Source organism: Octopus sinensis, linkage group LG14 (genome assembly GCF_006345805.1).
Source record: "Octopus sinensis linkage group LG14, ASM634580v1, whole genome shotgun sequence".
Lineage (NCBI taxonomy): Eukaryota > Metazoa > Mollusca > Cephalopoda > Octopoda > Octopodidae > Octopus > Octopus sinensis.
In genome coordinates, this window is record NC_043010.1 from 47,485,858 (window position 1) to 47,507,324 (window position 21,467).

Below are 21,467 nucleotides of genomic sequence, written 5' to 3' on the forward strand. Positions count from 1 at the left end.
AGATCAATAGCCACTGACTAGGCTTGATGGAGGCGGGGTTCAAAGTCAAAAGAGAAATCAAAGAGGGACCTGGAAGTGAGAGAAGAGGATAGCATAAGAATCCAGAAGGCAGTTCAGGAAGGCCTGCAGGGACAGTGAACAATGTGGGAGCGAGTCTGTAGTAGTGGAGACCTCTGGTGTTCTTGGCACCCGAACCATATTTCTGCTCACTGCTGTCAGGGCGGAGATGTCTATCTGCAAATGCGAGCCCCGTGATCAGAGTGACTGTTCCAGTGCATCTCCTTCACCATCCTCCGGGGGAACTCCTTTTGTCTGCTTAAGACCATGAAGCGATCCGAATGACAGGAAGTTTTATGTTCTACTTCTTAATGTAAAGTTATTCCAGAAAACTCCAGAGAAATATCAGGTCAGCATTATCCTCAGGTCCGTATATGACCTCCTGTCCTCAAATACAAACTTGGCAAGGTGGGAGGAATTAGATAATCCAACATTCCCACTCTACAAAGGTTAGCAAACGGTGTAACACGTCTTAATCTCATGAGAATAGTGCTCGTTCGAAATAGGTATTTAAATAGATACTGCGTGTGACTTGTACCTCGAAGCGCCACCAGTGTTCTACACTGCATGGAGTAAAAAAACTGTGACTTGGAACAGCTGTAGCAGTTGGATTATGGAAGCAGAATCCACTGGATGGAGTGGATGACTGGGAGTACCTAGAAGACATTTTAGAATTATAAAAAATCGTCGACAAGTGTGGTATGTGTCCAAACATTGTACTGACCTCACTTCTATCAAAACAAGTCATTCTGACTGAACTCATTGTGCTATAGGAAAGCAAAATGGAAGAAGTCCACATCTACAAGGCTGAAAAAAGAATCTAGCTTCCAAACCAAAGTCCTTCCCCAAAGTGGTGAGTACGGGAGGGTTTGTGGGCAAATCTACATCTGATCCCATCAAATAGTTTTCAGTATCTGGGAGAAAAAGAACCAGAGCTCGACAATGGCAAAAGCAGCGGAGAAGAATTTCAACTGGATCTGGTGAAGAAGTAATTGGAGCCAATTTTAAAGGGGGGAATTTACTCTGCAGTTAACAGGCGTCTTAGACTCATCTGGTTATTATAATATCCATGATACCGTAGCTCTTGGCACCTCGGCCATCCAAGAAGGTTGCAATGCAGACAACAGCATAAAACGTAGCAGTAGAGGAGTATATCAGATTTATAAAATAGATGCATTCTTTCTCCTTTATAACGTAAGGGGTTAAGGGCCTGCAAGAATGAAGCTTCTTTGAAGACCTTCTGTGCTATTCAGCTGTCCTCAGAGCTTTTTGCTATCATAATGAAGTGAACCTAAACAATAATCAATCTTTTACACAATTTAAAATATTAACCAAGAACTATTTTCCAGTGATGCTTTCTGTGTGAAAAACATAGTTGAGTGGAACCGCCTCCTCAATTTTTAATCAATTATAATTACGCCAAAAATGAAAAGCAAATTCATTTGTCGTAATACGTCCGTTTGTCTAAGGCCAAAAATATATCCGGAATTATCAATTTGGATATTAGAGTTGTTTCCCTTGCCTGTAAAAAAGCATTAAAAAAACATTCGCCAGCTACAAGGTCTTTAGTCCACTGAAAGCGTAAGAGCTACTAGAATAAAATGGACGCTAGAGAGAAGTCAATAGGTGACGATGTTCATTAGACTTAAAAGATTGGAAGTCATATTGAAGAGGAAAACAAGACTGAGGAAGAGAATTCCAAAGTTCAGAGGTGCGGGGGAAGAAACTGGTACTGTCAAGTGCTTTACGACACTTAGGAGGTCGCATGACGACGATGAGAGAGTGAATCTGATTTTTAAAAAAGATCAGGACCAATAACATTACAAATACGGCGTGAATGCGGTTCAACAGAGCTAAACAATCCGCAGCAGCACCTGCCCATATGTGACAAGAGTATTCAATGCAGGGGCGAATGGTGGACATATAAAGATAAAGAATAATCTCAGGAGTGAGATAACTCCTCGAACGAAGGAGTGCGCCTGCCTTCATTGCAGCTGATTTGGCTATAGATTCAATATAAGTCCTCCAAGAAAAATCATTACAGAAAGTCATTCCTAGGAGACGAAGAGAGCGACTCTCGGGTAAGTCAATACCGTCCATCAAAACCGATGGCAAGAAAGGACGTCTGAAGCAATAAATTGAAAGAAGATTAGTTTTTGATGGATTGAACGTTACAAGTCATTTCCTACCACACTCAACAAAAGATCGAAGATTATTCTCTAGGTTAGCAGCGATCCTCAACCTTATTAGAGAAGTCGTCAGATTTGTCCAAACAAGAGTACAAAATAGAGTCATCAGCATAGATTACTAGCTGACAGATGACATGATCAGGCGGATCATTGATAAAAAGAAGAGAGTTGGGCCCAGGACAGATCATTGAGGAACCCCAGCATTAATAGAATAACTAGATGACTAGCTTTTATTTTTTTGATCTGTTAACCGTGTATTTTACCTGTTTCTGTCATTGGTCTACGACCATGCTGTAGCACTGCCTTGACAGGTTTAGTCGAACATATCGACGCTAGTACTTATTTTTTTTAAGGCTGATACTCATTCTATTTGTCTGTTTTGCTGAACCACTACATTACTGGAACGTACACAAACCAACACCAGTTGTCAGCAGGTGGTGGGTGGGGGGACAAACACGCGCGCGCACACATACATACATACATACATACATATATATATATATTTAATGTAGGATAAAATTTTTTCGAAAAAAAAATTTGGATCTTTTCCTTTAGTTAACTAGAAATTGTGTTGAAAATTGTGTTTCAAAAGGAAAAGATCCAATATTTCTTATTTCTCTAAACACACACACACACACACACACAAATTCAAATTTCTAGTGTGTCTATGAAGAGTTCTCTCCCTTCCTATGAAAAAATCTTTTGGGACGCTACATGATGACTGACTAGCACAATGACCCACATGAAGTCTATGGGAGGAAACCATATTCACAACACTTACGAAAATTTGTATAATGTATATTCTTCAAATATAAAATAACGTCTATATTGTAATGTGATATAATATTCTGTTGTGTCTGGGGAGAGTCATTTTCTTTTTGTGCTTTAAAATTTCCACTTATTTTTATTTTCCTAAAATTTTCATTGCTTCTTGCAACCTTTTCGATAATCTTGACTCTCAAGAGAGTTACATCATAAGGCACAAAAAGAAAATGATGATCCCCAGACACAACAGAATATACTTCAACACACAAACTCAAATAAAGATTCTTGCAAACCAAATCCCAAAATGAAATCTATATATATAAAACTGTAGTTGTGTGAGTGTCTGTCTCCTACGATTTAGATTCCTAACTCCTCCCACATTTTGCGGTGCAGTTTAACCAAATTCGGGTATCTTATAGTCGTGATTCATATCGAGCCCGTCTGGGTATTAGCGCGCGTCTACGATGAGTCTACGATTTTAAAAATAATTTAACATCATTTTTTATTCCATTTTAATGCATAATTTTTCGTGTGTCGATGGCGGTGGAGTTGGCGTCCACGCTCAAACACCTGCACCTGTGTTTGCTTCTCCCCCTTCTTCCCTCCCTCGTGAAGCTGTGGGGAAGGGAGTTTAAGGAAATCAACGTCGTAATGCGTTGTCAAGGAGACCAGCGTTCTTTTAGAACAACGACTTCATGGCTTGAAGACACCAAAACAGAAATGGCTAAGAAAGCCCGAATTGGAATCTATAAGGGAAGTAACTCTCTAAAAATACTTATATAGTTATTTCCCTTACAAACCCGAGCAACGCTGGGCGATACTGCTAGTATGATATAATATTGTTACACTTTTATTCTTCCACTTTTAATTCTAATTATATCCTAAGGTGAACAACATTACACATTGGCAACTTTCAGTGTTTACGGCCATGATAGCAGAATCGTGTATCAGTGTATGTGTGTTGACTGACATAATGAACAGCTGGAGGTGAAACTCTTGACAAAAAACAATGAAGTGGTAGGTCCAAGGTATATAAAAATGCTCATTTACCATTCAATCACCAGTTAATAATTATTGCAGCAGTTGCAAATTTACCATTAAATTAGCAGTTCATACATGTGCTTCTATTTGGTTAATTTATACTGCATACAAAAATAAAGACATACTTCATACATACAACTAGTTACAATAATAGAGATTACTGTATAATTTCTTCTAGGTTCATAATTTTTGGTTTACTATATTGAAAAAAATATGCCAACAAAGAAAAGATGTAATCTCTCCAGAAACAAGTATAAAGCAAGGAGAATTGTATAAAACCGAAGGTAAGAGTCTCAAGAGAGAAAAGAGATGAAACTATCTCAAGATCAAACACATGCTGCAGTATGTCAAATGGAGTCTCGAGAGAGAAGCAAGATGAGACTATCTCAAGATCAGCAAAGGCATGCTGCGGCATATTAGATGGAGTCTCAATATGGAAGGGAGATGAGGCTGTAATATCCTTGGCACTTAGGTGAATTTTTGCTATCCTGGTAACTATTTATTTTTTCCATGTTATTTGTACACATTGAAAAAATACACATACATTTATATACATACATATATGTATGTATTTATATATACAAACATACATGCAAACATATGCATATACTCTTACTCTTTTACTTGTTTCAGTCATTTGACTGCGGCCATGCTGGAGCACCGCCTTTAGTCGAGCAAATCGACCCCGGGACTTATTCTTTGTAAGCCCAGTACTTATTCTATCGGTCTCTTTTGCCGAACCGCTAAGTGACGGGGACGTAAACACACCAGCATCGGTTGTCAAGCAATGCTAGGTGAACAAACACATACACTTATATATATATACATATATATGACAGGCTTCTTTCAGTTTCCGTCTACCAAATCCACTCACAAGGCATTGGTCGGCCCGGGGCTATAGCAGAAGACACTTGCCCAAGATGCCACGCAGTGGGACTGAACCCGGAACCATGTGGTTGGTTAGAAAGCTACTTACCACACAGCCACTCCAGAATTCAAAAGAATCAGGTATTTAAATAATAAAAACACCAAGGTACAGTTGGGGAGAGTGCACTTGTGCACTGACAATATATACTAACATATATGTACTAACTAAAGTAAATATGGATTTGCCCTTCCATTTATGTATACTTTCACATGTAAACATAACATGCCATCAAAGTCATACTGGGGTACACTCACTGCTCATAGTCCACTTTGACTACAGATTCCAGATCCAAACATATGGAAGGTTCCAAGTTAGGTGAAGAATAAATAATAACACAGACAGGTTGTGGTTCACTACAGCTGTTTCAGATGTGTTCTTTATTGATGAACAAAAGTGTTACATCATGAAAAAAATACACTTTTCATTAGGTGAATACAGGTTTGGAATTAACAATAAGAACTTCCTGCAAAACAGGACAGAGTACCAGATAACTCAACTGGCCTGATTTCAGCAGGAGAGTGAGTAGCTTAAGCTGTTACTAAGTTTATATCAAAGAACTTGTTAAAAGGGCCAGAATGGGGAGGGGGCAGGAGAAGTAGAAGGAGAGCAGTGGAGAGAAAAAGGAGGGGAAGGTATGATATTGTTTGGCCTCATAAAGTGTTATAGGCTGAAAGCACTGGTTGTCAATAAAATTAACGTTTCTGAAACGGTTGAGTTCTTTGAAATAAACAAGAATAATAAAATATATTAGCAAGAGGAAAAAGCCTACACACATGTACTCTAGTTTACACACTTCAACACACACACATACACTTGCACCTTGGGCAAGTGTCATCTACTATAATCCCAGATTGACCAAGGCCTTGTGATTGTATTTGGTAGATGGAAACTGAAAGAAGCCTGTCATATATGTATATATACATATCTACCGTAAATCCTTGAGTATAATATGCATTTTTTCTCAAAAATTTAAAGGTCAAAATCCTTAGTGCATACTATATACAAAGTTAAAAATGAAAAATATCTAAGCAATGTCCAAGTCTCTATTTGCTGTCCAGCAATGTTTATTCAGATGCATTTTGTGATGTCGGGTGCAAAAATACCTTAAGCTAAGCCTGAAAGCAATGAAGTCATAAAAGAATCATCCCTAACTTGCAGTAAGCAACATTTATTAAAATAAAAGTATTCAGAACACAGAATAACATGTAACAAAAACAATTTGCAAACATATTTACATTCCCATATAACAGTTAAGAACATCACCTTAATTGTATTACGCTTGTGTGGAAGTGTTTGTTCGACTAGGTGCTGCTGGCTTCATTATGCACAACTCAAGTTAGAGAAGGGGTGCATATTGTACACAAAGTTCAGGTTTTTCAGAGGTACAGCCCCCTAAAAATTCCCTACATATTATACTCAAGGGCAGACTATAAAGATTTATGGTATTTGTGTGTGTCTTTGTGTCTGTGTTTGTCCCCCACCACTGCTTGACAACTGATGTTGATGTGTTTACATCCCCATAACTTAGCAGTTTGGCAAAAGCGAATAAGTAGCAAGCTTTTAAAAAATGTTGGGATGAAAATGGAGTATTGGCATTGATTCATTTGACTAAAATTTTTCAAGGTGGCTGAAAAAAGTAAAATAATGAAGGAAATATGTATTTATCTTCTCTATATCTATATTATAAATCTGAAATGCAAAAAGTTTGTTTGTTTGTCTGGTTTTGGCATTGAGAATGGGTTAAAGGCCACTAGATCCCATCAGATTGACTCCAAAATTTACAGAGACATGTAAAATGAGGTGAGGATGCAAGTGGGCTAGGTTAGAAATCCCCATCTTAAAATATGTCGTTGCTAGGGCCAAAAACGCACTTTGACAAGTCTACTCTCATTCTTTTATGTAGCTGTCTTCCTCCATCACTCATTCTCTTTCCTCCCTTCCCATCACTTTCTATATATAACATCGTTTCACAGCGTCTATCTCCCTTACCTTCACTTTCTCTTTATGACGTTGTTTCACAGCGTCCTCAATCTCCTCCTCCTCCCCGCCTTCGACAGTGCTTTCACACACTCTCTCTCTCTACGTCTGTCTGCATTCATAGAGAGAATTATCATCGCCACCACCACCACCACCACAACACAATCATGAGAACAAATATTATGAATCAGATATTTATTGGGTTAATTTATATATGTGTGTGTATATATAATGTATATATAATGTATATATATATGTATATATAATGTATATATACAAAGTGTATATATCTGTATTTATGTATATTAAACTTTTTAATACTTTTTGATAGTTATATATATTTTTAAAAAAATTATAAATATAAATTAATAATTTTAATTTTAAATTTAAATAATTTAAATTTTTAAATTTTATATTTTATATATTTTGTACGTTATATTTTTATTTTTATGTTTGGGGTTATGTTTTTCACTGTTTAATTTGCCTAATAGTGGTTTTATCTCTAATTTAATTTATAGGAGTGGCTGTGTGGTAAGTAGCTTGCTAATCAACCACATGGTTCCGGGTTCAGTCCCACTGCGTGGCATCTTGGGCAAGTGTCTTCTGCTATAGCCTCGGGCCGACCAATGCCTTGTGAGTGGATTTGGTAGACGGAAACTGAAAGAAGCCCGTCGTATATATGTATATATATATGTGTGTGTATGTGTTTGTGTCTGTGTTTGTCCCCCTAGCATTGCTTGACAACCGATGCTGGTGTGTTTACGTCCCCGTCACTTAGCGGTTCGGCAAAAGAGACCGATAGAATAAGTACTGGCGGTGCTCCAGCATGGCCGCAGTCAAATGACTGAAACAAGTAAAAGAGTAAAAGAGTATATATATATATAATTTGTATACATTTGTATATATAATGCGTACACACACACATATATATATATAATCTGCATATATATATAATGTGTGCATTATGTGGTCGATTGTGCTGAAAATATGCACACCTATGTTAAAAGTGCTGGTGAGTTTGCATGGCAACTATTTTTTTCCTCAAATGAAAGGCGTGACCTCTAGGACAAAATTCCTCATCTTATAAAATGTGGCCTGAGTAGACCTGAATGAAATCGGGTTATATTAACCAAAATGTGAAAAGGGGTCTAAATGGGGCTTGAAGCGGATTAAAATTTACAGGAGCGGGTGTTTAGGAATTCTCTGTTACATGAAGCTAAAAAATTTGCGCCAGCCGTTAAATCGTCAATGTGTTGCCGTCCATGATGAACAAGTTTTGTATGCTTGCCATGGTCAGTCTACTGCCATGAGAAAGAATCACTTCAAAGCTTGGTGTTTAGGAATTTTCTTTTACATCAAGTTCAAAATTTTACACCAGCTGTTAAACTGCCACTACGTTGCTGTCCGTCATTAAGAAATGCCGGCCATGGTGACTCTACTATCCTCAGATTCTATCCTTTCAAACTTTGGTTTCCAATATTTTTTTATTTTTATTCAGCTCGCAAGTTCGTCTGTCCCTTTTAAATGTTAGTGTTTTGCTGTCTGCCTTGAAGCAGACCTTTCCGTTGTCACTGCCTGATATTTATGATTGATCTTTCACAATATTTTACTTTCTCAACTTACTCAAGATCTTTTGTTGTTTATAAATGGGAGAGAGATAGATAGAGAAAGATAGAGATTAAGAGAAAGCGAGGGAGAGTCCGAGAGAAAGGAAGAGTAAGAGAGTGGGAAAGTGAGAGAGAAAGGAGAGAGAAACAAAGAGGGAGAATGTGGTGATAAAAAACAGAAAGTAATAACCACACTCTTACCTGCACGTAGAGCAAGTCACCTTAAGATAGTATATATATATTGCTAGCTAACATCCAGTAGTAAACATTGACTCTCTTCAATCAAACTCTCATTCAGACTCAATGGTCAAAGACTAGCAACATGCTTGAAACTCAGAGTACCAAGGAGTTTGAATCAAGCTGTTTTGATCCATACATGTAACTCCCAGTACAATTTCTCCAAACTCTGTTAAGTGCCATTTATGAATGTCTCACCAACAGTTTGCAATGAAGAGACAACCATTACTATACTCGCTGAGGAATATCCAAATACCTCCAAGGAAAATCCACTTGATGCAACTCATGGAGAGGACCGAAAGTGTCATCAAACGAATGTGCTGGAAAGCTTTCTTCTATGAGAACCCTTCCACTACTACATCTGCAGATGAGTTTGGCTTCAAATCCTGAAAGTGCCCCTGATGTATGAAAGACCTGAGAACTTTGAGACTGACTTATGGAACCTTGTAAAGAAGGTAAGGTTTTGGCATTATTCTAACCCTTTCCTTAAATCCCCTTCTAACCCCTTCCTTAATGACTAGTATTAAACAATCACTCAATTTACACATCCTCGCAGATAAAACAAAAAATATTTATGAAACAAATGCTTCCTCACATTCAAGACTCCTCACAAACACCATCACCAAAACACACAAAAAAACCTGTAATTCCACATACAATGACATAAACACAGAAGCAAAGGTGCTAGCTATCCACCTTAAGATAGATGATTGCGTGGACTGCCTCGCCACATGACCCCCTTACATTTCAGGACCATAAGCCTAATTTCCATCCAACTCTAAATGCAGGCTGATCAACCCCTGCAAAAATGAGACAGGTATCATTAGCAAGTGGATTCTCGATACTATCAACTCTATTTACTTTATTTACAATTGATGGATATTTATCATTATCTTGTTTGTTGTTCACACAATGTTTCGGCTGATATACCCTCCAGCCTTCATCAGGTGTCTTGGGGAAATTTCAAACCTGGGTTCTCATTGTTGTTGTTGTTATTATTATTATTATTATTATTATTATTATTATTATTCAGGTCACTGCCTGGAATCGAACTCAGTGGTTAGTAGCCCGCCCTCTTAACCACTATGCTATATACCGGTGGGCAATTATGGAGTGAATTTTAGGGCTTATAAATCTAATATTCTCCTATCCTTCATTAATACCGGTTCCTATATGCTGTTCATATCTGCACTCGGTCTGCTTAGGAGGTTATTGTGTCCTAGCAAATGTGCTACTTCTTTTAATTTTCATGTTTTCCAGTGGTGTTCTCTGTCTATTATTTTAACTTCATCCCACAGTGGGAGGTGGTCTCCATTTTTCCATACATGATCAGCTATACCTGATTTATCAATATCTCCCCATGTCACAGCTTTGCAATGTTCCTCTTCCCTTATTTTGAGGGGTCGGCATGTGTGAAAGTAACAAGGAGCTTGAATCAAACTGTTTTGATCCATATATATATATACAAGCAAGACGCGCCACCCCCCTCCCATCCAATGGACGGTATGTGCACGTCCCCGTAACTTAGCAGTTTGGCAAAAGAGACTGATAGAATAAGTACTAGGTTTACAAAGGTCAATTCGCTCAACTAAAGGTGGTACTCCAGCATCGCCACAGTCAAATGACTGAAACAAGTAAAAGAGTATATGTATGTATATATATAGCTATATATATGTATATTTATATGCATATATATATGTATGTATATGTATATATATATATATATATATTATATATATATATATATATATATAATATATATATATATATATATATATATAACAACTAATGTAGGATAAAATTTTTTTCGAGAGAAAAAAATGTTATCAATGGCCAGCATATCAAAAAATACCTTTAAAGGTTAAATTTATAAATAATTTACAAAATAAGGGCAAAAGAAAAATTCTAATGCCAAATATGCCGAAAAACTTACTCATACCCATGGAAGAAGCAAACACTAAGTCATGAGCACAACTAAATACCCCAAATGAATCCAAAATAGAAATACTCCAGCCCATTCAAGACACGTGTGATTTGAACTGAGGCACTCACAGAGTATCTCATTTACTTCTTTGCCACATGTATCACTGACAAAGGGAGGGTTCTTTTTGAACTAACCCTGAAATCGGTCCGATATGGTAATAATGGAATTTTTTAGAAATTTCTGTCGGCCTCTTTTCGAGTAGTGTGTGGGAAAATTATATGGTAAATGGACAATATGTCCAATTTTTGGCATATTTGGCATTAGAAATTTTTTTCCTTTGCCCTCATTTATAAGTTGTATATATATATATATATATTATATATATATATATATATATATATATACATATACATATACATATATATGTGTATATGTATATATATATATATATATATATAATATATATGTCTATATATGTGTATATATATATATTATTATATATATACATGTATATGTATATATATACATATATATATATATATATATATAATATATATACATACATATATATATATATATATATATATATATATATATATTATACATATGTATATGTATATATATTACATATATATATGTATATATATATAATATATATATATATATATATATATATATATATATTATATATATATATATATATATATATATATATATATATATATATATATATATATACATTATATAAAAGGGCTTAGTAAAATAAATTACTTTGCCGCATACTGAACTCGTTAGAAATAGCAGCTAAAAAACTATTTCTAACACTTAAAGAAAACCTCTCTCATATAGTGCTTGCTCAATTCAACCCAAGAAAGTATGAGGGTAGAGACATTAAAAAATCAAATGCAAAGGTTATTTGAGTACGTACGTTTCAAGATTAGCCAAATTCGACCCTTCTCTCATCAGCTCAGAATGCCCTTGTTTGAGTTTGAAAACACTGAAAATGGGAGCATACCCTTTCGGCTTGTTATCGCTGGTGGAAAGGGGAGGAGAACAGAATTTTTCTCTTGCATATTTGAGTTAGCTAGCACTGTTAGTTGGGAACAGATCTTCAGAAGCGATAACAAGCCGAAAGGGTATGCTCCCATTTTCAGTGTTTTCAAACTCAAACAAGGGCATTCTGAGGATGAGAGAAGGGTCGAATTTGGCTAATCTTGAAACGTACGTACTCAAAACCTTTGCATTTGATTTTTTAATGTCTCTACCCTCATACTTTCTTGGGTTGAATTGAGCAAGCACTATATGAGAGAGGTTTTCTTTAAGTGTTAGAAATAGTTTTTTTAGCTGCTATTTCTAACGAGTTCAGTATGCGGCAAAGTAATTTATTTTACTAAGCCCTTTTATATAATGTAATAATTTGAATTTGCCTTAAATGGTCCCTTTGCATACTGAATACTTGGTGAAATTGATTAATTATTAATTAATTTTACCCTCAATTGTGAAATTATATTCATCTCTCTCTACTTATTTGTCTTGGATTTTACCGAAAAAAAGATAGTGTTTGCTGATTTTAACCCACGCTGGTGGAAAGGGGAGAACAGAAATTTTTCTCTTGCATATTTGAGTTAGCTAGCACTGTTAGTTGGGAACAGATCTTCAGAGCGATAACAAGCCGAAAGGGTATGCTCCCATTTTCAGTGTTTTCAAACTCAAACAAGGGCATTCTGAGCTGATGAGAGAAGGGTCGAATTGGCTAATCTTGAAACGTACGTACTCAAATAACTTTGCATTTGATTTTTTAATGTCTCTACCTCATACTTTCTTGGGTTGAATTGAGCAAGCACTATATGAGAGAGGGTTTCTTTAAGTGTTAGAAATAGTTTTTTTAGCTGCTATTTCTAACGAGTTCAGTATGCGGCAAAGTAATTTATTTTACTAAGCCCTTTTATATAATGTAATAATTTGAATTTGCCTTAAATGGTCCCTTTGCATACTGAATACTTGGTGAAATTGATTAATTAATTAATTAATTTTACCCTCAATTGTTGAAATTATAATTCATCTCTCTCTACTTATTTGTCTTGGATTTTACCGAAAAAAAGATAGTGTTTGCTGCTGATTAACCCACGCTGGTGGAAAAAGAGAGAGAACAGAAATTTTTCTCTTGCATATTTGAGTTAGCTAGCACTGTTAGTGGGAACAGATCTTCAGAAGCGATAACAAGCCGAAAGGGTATGCTCCCATTTTCAGTGTTTTCAAACTCAAACAAGGGCATTCTGAGCTGATGAGAGAAGGGTCGAATTTGGCTAATCTTGAAACGTACGTACTCAAATAACCTTTGCATTTGATTTTTTAATGTCTCTACCCTCATACTTTCTTGGGTTGAATTGAGCAAGCACTATATGAGAGAGGTTTTCTTTAAGTGTTAGAAATAGTTTTTTTAGCTGCTATTTCTAACGAGTTCAGTATGCGGCAAAGTAATTTATTTTACTAAGCCCTTTATATATGTAATAATTTGAATTTGCCTTAAATGGTCCCTTTGCATACTGAATACTTGGTGAAATTGATTAATTAATTAATTAATTTTACCCTCAATTGTTGAAATTATATATATATATATATATATATATTATATAAATCTTTAGGTAAATATATTCAATAGAATATTATATACTGAATTATATTGAGTGCTCCATTGTATAAAAATATTAATACTATTAAAGTATTTATATATTTAATATGAGTGATATATACATATATTTTTTAATATATTATTATTATCAATAAAGAAAATTAATATCCAAACTCATCATAATGATATACCCGTGTGAAAGACATTATTGTATTAATATATATATATATATATATATATAAATATAAAAATATAAATATAATGTATAAAATGAATTTGATAATTAAAAAATTTTGAATTAATTATTTAAGCATCTTACGATTGTTTCGCAGAAGAATTGTCCCTATAATGAAATCCTATATTGATATTCAGAGATGTATTCAGAGATATAAAATATGAATATTGTATAATATATCTTCCATGGGTATAAGTATTTCATTTATTTCTTACCCTATTTATCGCCGACGAGGAGAAAATTCCTTTCCTCTGTTTTATAAGTTGTTTATAAATTTAACCTTTAAAGGTATTTTTTAATATGCTGGCCATTGATAGAATGTTTTTCAAATTTTATCCTATATTAGATGTAAATTTTATAGTGTTCACTTCCGGACTCTCTCTCACTCTATGAGAGTTTTCTGTCCGATCACACTTGTCTCGAGGTGTGCTGGAGAATTTCTATTTTGGATATATTTGGGGTACTTAAGTGTGCTCATGACTTAGTGTTTACTTCTTCAATGGGTATAAGTAAGTATTTCATTTATTTCTTACCATATTTATCGCTGACAAGGAGAAAACTCTTATGAATTAACTCTGAAATTGGTACCAAAATGATAATGACGGAATTTCTGTCAGCTTACTTCAACACGCGTGCTTATAGTGATAAATTATATGATTATTGACGATTTGTCTATTTTTGGCATATTTGGCATTAGAATTTGGATTCAGTTGAAAATGGTACTTAAGTTAAAGGCACCAGAATTTAGTATGGTATTATCCATATAATTCAAAATGGGGTGATTACAATCAAAATAAGCAACAAGGATATCCAGAGGTAATGCAGTACGGTTGTTTCATGCGACACCATTTAATTGAACAAACATACACACACACACACACACACACACATATATATAAACATATATACAACAGGCTTCTTTCAGTTCCGTCTACCAAATCCACTCACAAGGCTTTGGTCAGCCCGAGGCTACAGTAGAAGACACTTGCCCAAGGTGCCACGCAGTGGGACTGAACCTGGTTTGTAAGCAAGCTACTTACCACACAGCCACTCCTGTGCCATAAGCAAAAAATTGGTTATACTTCTACAATACACAAAATATTTTCACAATTCTTTTAATACAATTCCTAATAATATTTAATTATATAAAAATATAACGGGATCTTTTAGACATTAAATGGGTATAAAGATCCAGTAGGGTGAAATAGGAATCGAAGAGGTTCACAGGCAAAAAATGGTTGAGAAACACTCATTTAAACTGTCTGCTCATAAGTAAATCCTAACCATGTCTACTTATTAAATCATACTGTAAGCGGATGAGTTTTTCAAGGATATTTGTACCCTTAACATAATTCTCAGACAGTTGTCATGTAACAGCATGACAACTGTGTGACAAGGTTAAACCTTTGACTTGAAATACATTCCATCTGACACAGTTTCTATTGGCTTAATCTCAGTCACAGGCTTGGGTTGACCCAATCATATGGCAAAAGACACTTGCCCACAATGCTATGCAGTGGGGTTCAGTGTAGGACCACACAAAACCCTTTTCAATCATGAATGACCATGGGATTGCATTTAGAAAGTTACCCTCTGAGGCACAAGTTTGGGCAAAGTTGTTTATAGAAACCATCAGTTGCCCATGCATACCAGCCTCCCCTCTCCATGCCGTCGATGTTATCCAAGGGAAAGGCAAAAACCAGTACAGCTTGGCACCTGTGAAGTCGCAACTCATTTCTAGAGCTGACTGAACTGGAGAAATGTGAAATAAAGTGTCTTACTCAAGAACACAACACAGCTTGGTCTGGAAATCAGACTGACTACTGATGCTCTAACCACTGAGCCATGCTGCCATAAGCACTCAGCTACACAGACATCTCAAAAGCAAATAGTCATCATTTTTTTTTAACTCTTTAGCATTCAGAATAACTCCATCAAATGTACTGCCTATGTATTTACATTGTTTTGAATTTACCCTGCGTTATAAGGGTAGATGTGAAAGGTTGGATCTAGCTAGTTCTAACATTAAAAAATCGGTAGAATACTTAAGGTGGATATGGCCAGTTTAAGTGCTAAAAGCTTAAAGATTTAATCCTAAAAAAAACAAAATAATGTCACTTGAAGCATTTAAATTCTTAATCTACTATTTAGCAGACATGCCTTATCTTTTACTTGTTTCAGTCATTTGACTGCAGCCATACTGGGGCATCACCTTAAATGGTGTTAATTGAACAAATCAACTCCAGGACTTATTTTTTTAAGCCTGGTACTTATTCTATCAGTCTCTTTTGCTGAACTATTAAGTCACAGAGACATAAACACACCAACATCAGTTGTCAAGCAGCAGTGGGGGACAAACACAAAGAAACACCAACACATAGATTTTCGACCTTATTGCAAGCCTCACCAGTTCTTCCTCTCAACTTTATTGGATTCTAGATTTCGAGACAAAGAAAATGATATACTAACCTCAAAAATGGCCTGGATGGCGCTTACAACACTCTGTTACTAAATGTTTCATATGATATAATATGATATAATAAAGGTAAATTGAATACAGAGATATTCTATTAACAATGCAATAATTTATTTATATTACAATATTACATTAAATACTATGAATATAATATATAACATAATATGATATTATATAAATAATTATAAAAACCGTAAAATGCCAACAAATTGTTTCGACTTATATATATTTTTTCTGATACACATAATCACAGTTCCATTATATATAAGTCACTTCAAGGTCCTTGGTTTCAGAAAGACAAAATTCTGTGTGAAAGGACGGCTAGATTGTAAAAATTAATTCAAATGTCTGTGCTATGAGCATGAGTGTTGACTATTCAATCTTACATCAATTACAATTAAAAACAACAAAAACACTTTAACGGATGATACAGTCAAGTACTGTAAATCCTTGAGTATAATCCACATTTTTTCCCCAAAATTTAAAGGTCAAAATCCCTAGTGCGTACTATATATGAGGTTAAAAATGAAAATTATTTTCTAAGCAATGTCCGAGTCTCTATTTGCTGTCCGGCAATGTTTATTCAGATGCATTTTGTGATGTCGGGTGCGAAAATACCTTAAGCTAAGCCTGAAAACAAATGAAGTCATAAAAGGATCATCCATAACTTGCAGTAAGCAACATTTATTAAATGTTATTACTGTTATTTCTTTATTTTCTGCAAACAAAATGCACAAAATAGCTACACGTTTGCATTGTTATATACACAATAATCATAAAAGATGTTACCATATACATTTTTACAACCCAAGGACATTATATAGACTTCCTTGACTCAAGTTAGAGAAGGGGTGAATATTATACACAAGGTTTAGGTTTTTCAAAGGTACAGCCCCCTAAAAATCCCCTGCATATTATACTTAAGGGCGGACAATACTCAAGGATTTACGGTAAATGCAATCCACAACCATTGGAATTCACTTCATTATGTCTGAAACACATACCAATTGAAACCCTTTGATGTCCAAGACAGTCTCTTGTCATCACAATATACAATAATAATATTTGTGCGTATATAAATGTGTATATTTAAGTATCTAAGTCTTCTCCTACGTGTAACTTCAACAAAAAATATATAAACAATTACATCTTCAATACAACAACTCTTTTATCTATTTAAATTAGTTGGTATAAAAAAATTTAACTAATAATAATCTTCTATATTTTTTATTTATGGCAGAGTGTATATAATAATGGATATAATATAAATAATATGATATAATGATATAGTGTAATATCTATATATATAAAACTGTAGTTGTGTGAGTGTCTGTCCCCTTCGATTTAGATTCCTAACTACTCCCACATTTTGCGGTGCAGTTTAACCAAATTTGGGTATCTTATAGTCGTGATTCATATCGAGCCCGTCTGAGTATTAGGGCGCGTCTACGATGAGTCTACGATTTTAAAAATAATTTAACATCATTTTTTATTCCATTTTAATGCATAATTTTTCGTGTGTCGATGGCGGCGGAGTTGGCGTCCATGGTCACACCTGCACCTGTTTGCTTCTCCCCCTTCTTCCCTCCCTCGTGAAGCTGTGGGGAAGGGAGTGTAAGGAAATCAACGCCGTAAAGCGTTGTCAAGGAGACCAGCGTTCTTTTAGAACAACGACTTCATGGCTTGAAGACACCAAAACAGAAATGGCTAAGAAAGCCCGAATTGGCATCTATAAGGGAAGTAACTCTCTAAAAATGCTTATATAGTTATTTCTTTTACAAACCCGAGCAACGCCGGGCGATACAGCTAGTAATATATAATATGGTAGAGCATATCTGACAAATGCTTTGTAAGTTTACTGAGCTTATCATCATTATCATTTAACATCTGTTTTCCATGCTGGCATAGGTTGGATGGTTTGACAGGCGCTCATAAGGCTAGGGGCCACACCAGCCTCCATTATCTGTTCTGGTATGATTTCTATGGTTGGATGCTCTTCCTAGAATTGACCACTCCATAGAGTGTGCTGGGTGCTTTTTTATGTGAAGTTATTTCATTTGTTAAACTACAAAAGACTGGAGGTTTCTACTGAATGCTAAAGATGCCTTTCAAAGGTTTCAAGCTGTAAAAACTGGGATAAACTCGAGTATATCTCATCCATTACACCAAATCAAATACACAAGAATATCTGGTGAAATATCCCACTGATAGCTTAATAGCTCAACTAACTGTTAGCAAGGAACTGAAATATGTAGCCAAATAGCTTAATTTGATAGCATTTAACTAATTAGTATCATTAAGCACCAGATACTAAGTAGAGTTAAAAAGGAAAGCCTCTGGAAGATCTAATTATGTGATGGACCAGTTATTATTATGTTCTAAATTAATACACAAAAATACGCAAAAAAAAGAATATTTATTCCCTTTCTCTCTCCCTCTCTCTCGGAGAGGCACAAGCACCTACACACACATATACACACACAGCCTACCAAATTCAATCATAAAGCTTTGGTCGGCCGGAGGCTATAGCAGAAGACACTTGCCCAAAGTGCCACGCAGTGGGACTGAACCCAAAACCATGTAACTAGGAAGCAAGCTCCCTAACCACACAGCCATACCTGATTTGAAATTGCTCATATGAAGCATTAAGATTATTAAATCTTTAACTGAATTTTCAAACATGCTAATATGTGGCTGAAAATAATACATTTTTTTAAAATTTAAAAGCCAGACTAGCAGAAATGGTAAAATTTCAGATTTTCAGGGTCCTCCTGTTTCACTTTTTAAAGTCATAATGAAGTCTACTTCAATTTTCCTTCTACTGACATTAATAAATTATATTATAGCAATATACAAAAGCTGAGCTAGTTAATCATGTGACTGCTATGAAAACAAATAATTTCCTTTAACAGACAATACAATCAAGTAAGTGCAATCCACAACCATTGAAATTCACTTCATTACATCTCAAACACATACCAATTGAAACCCTTTGATGTCCAAGATATTAGCTATTTCTTTCCACATTTTTCATTTTGTTAAGGTGCTCCTACTCCTCATTTAAATTGGCCTTGTGTCTTATTAACAGAAATAAATGATTTTATAGTATTAAGTAAGCTTAAAATTATTATTCAGTATAGCCATTCATAACTCCCTACATCCACCCTTCACTCCAACCTAATTTTTGAAGTCGTTGCCTACCTCCCATACTCCTATCTCTTGCTCTCCCATACACTTTTGCAAATCCCTACCCACCTACACTCCTAGTTCCCCCATCTCATTGCACTTCTACTCACCGTGTACCTTAAGGAATCACCTGTGACTTGCAGCTCCTCCAGACCATTCTCACTCTCTCTCTCCTAAAGGCGATCAACCATACAGCTCCTGTACAGGAATCGGTTCACCCCTCCCTCCTTCCCTTCTTGAACCCCTTCATCTTCTCACATAAAGCTCCTGCTACCCCTGGGTTTTGTAGTCTTGCAAGCTACATGGAAACATCACTTGTGCCAATGGCACAAAAAAAGCACCTGGTACATGCAGTAAAGTGATTGCTATTACAAAGGACTTCCAACCATAGAAATCATGCCAAAGCAGATATTGGAGGATGATGTGCTCCAGCATCCATCGGATCCTGTCAAATTGTCCAACCCTTGCCAGCATGGAATACAGATTTTAACCCTTTAGAATTCAGATTACTCTGTCAGATATAATACCTATTTATTCACATTGTTTTGAATTAATCATGCGTAGGAGTGGCTGTGTGGTAAGTAGCTTGCTTACAAACCACATGGTTCTGGGTTCAGTCCCACTGCGTGGCACCTTGGGCAAGTGGCACCTTGGGCAAGTGTCTTCTACTATAGCCTCGGGGCGACCAAAGCCTTGTGAGTGGATTTGGTAGACAGAAACTGAAAGAAGCCTGCCCGTCGTATATGTGTGTGTGTGTGTGTGTCTGTGTTTGTCCGATGCTGGTGTGCTTACATCCCCCAACTTAGCGGTTCGGCAAAAGAGACCGATAGAATAAGTACTAGGCTTACAAAGAATAAGTCCTGGGGTCGATTTGCTTGACTAAAGGTGGTGCTCCAGCATGGCCACAGTCAAATGACTGAAACAAGTAAAAGAGTAAAAGAGTATCTTGTAGCTTTGAGATTTCGATGATGCAATTGTTGACTTTCAGTGTGACATTGTAGGGTAAGTGTAAGAGACTGTATTTGGTTAGTTAAAACCAATTGAATATTTTGGCCAGATATGGTCAGTTTAAATGCTAAAGGGTTAAATGATGATGATGGATAGCTACATGGCTTAATTTATAGTTGCACCTGTTAGCTAACTTATATTTAGTGATATTATCTCTGTACCATAGCCTAAACCTAGAAAATTGATAAATACTTCAATCTAAAAGATATGATGTTTTGTTTTATTAAATTCCAGACCCATAATTTCTATGAATGATAAAGTCAATCATTATTTAAACCCATGTCAAACCTGACTGAGAGGTCCAATAATAAAAGGTGTTCCTGTCATCTCCATGCATTCTTTCTTTTCTTCCGGTATAGTATATCTGATGTATCCCTCTTTTAAGACAGAAGGATGGAATCTGAAGAAGATTTGGCTCTTATTCCAAGCCGGTTAAACAATGCATAGAGTTTTCTTTGTTCTGTTTAATTGAAGGCAGGAAAGACTTTCTATGTGTGACTGGTTACTGACCTCAGTAGATACATTTACAACTAATTCATCTCATTACCCACTCGGACAATGTAAGCTCTCAATAATATCTTATGTTACATAAGCACACAACCGTCACTGAAAATGAAATAAAGTCGTTTGATGTTTATGACTTTCTGAATAATTTTGTACTGTAAATGAAGTGAAATAAGAATTGATTGATTTACTAACTTGGCTCTCTGGGTGATTAGCTGTGCAGTGCTTACCTCAGACTTGATAACATATTGGTTTCTTCTGACTAGTAACAAAACACCTAAGGGTAGAGAAAAATGTTATATTCATGTCTCCCCAACCTGGTATTAATGACAAAAGTGAAGTGGAGGGTAGTTAAAAGTGGAATGTGTTTCCTTTTTATTAGCTTCTCAGAGCAAAGATTAACAATTATAAATTATCTTTTAGTCCCTCCTCTTAGCCATTCATCACTCCCTACATCCACCCTTCACTCCTGTTGTATTATAGCTATTTAATTTTTTATCATTTTATCAGCTTTAGTGGAATGAGAGCTGACCAAGGTTAGTAATAAATTTAGTACTGTGACATGTTAAAGCAGGGTAAAAAAAGGTTTGTAGTTCAAGATTCTCACGCTTTTTCAGGATTCTTTAAAAGAATAAATTTTCAATTAATTTTGATAAGTCAACTTCTGTAAGTATATAAATGCAGCAGAGAAGAAAATGAAT

General features: G+C 35.5%; 1 protein-coding gene across 3 annotated transcripts in view; it reads right to left on the minus strand.

Moving 5' to 3' along the window:
* The window catches only part of LOC115218917 (coiled-coil domain-containing protein 186), a 145,129-nt gene extending 124,101 nt beyond the window's left edge, over positions 1 to 21,028 (minus strand). For all 3 annotated transcript variants that reach the window (XM_036508997.1, XM_036508996.1, XM_036508995.1), the window contains exon 1: positions 20,997 to 21,028. In XM_036508997.1, the coding sequence (XP_036364890.1) occupies positions 20,997 to 21,013 (17 nt within the window). In that variant the 5' untranslated portion in view covers positions 21,014 to 21,028. The remainder of the gene's footprint in view (positions 1 to 20,996) is intronic.
* Between the last annotated feature and the right edge of the window lie 439 nt (positions 21,029 to 21,467).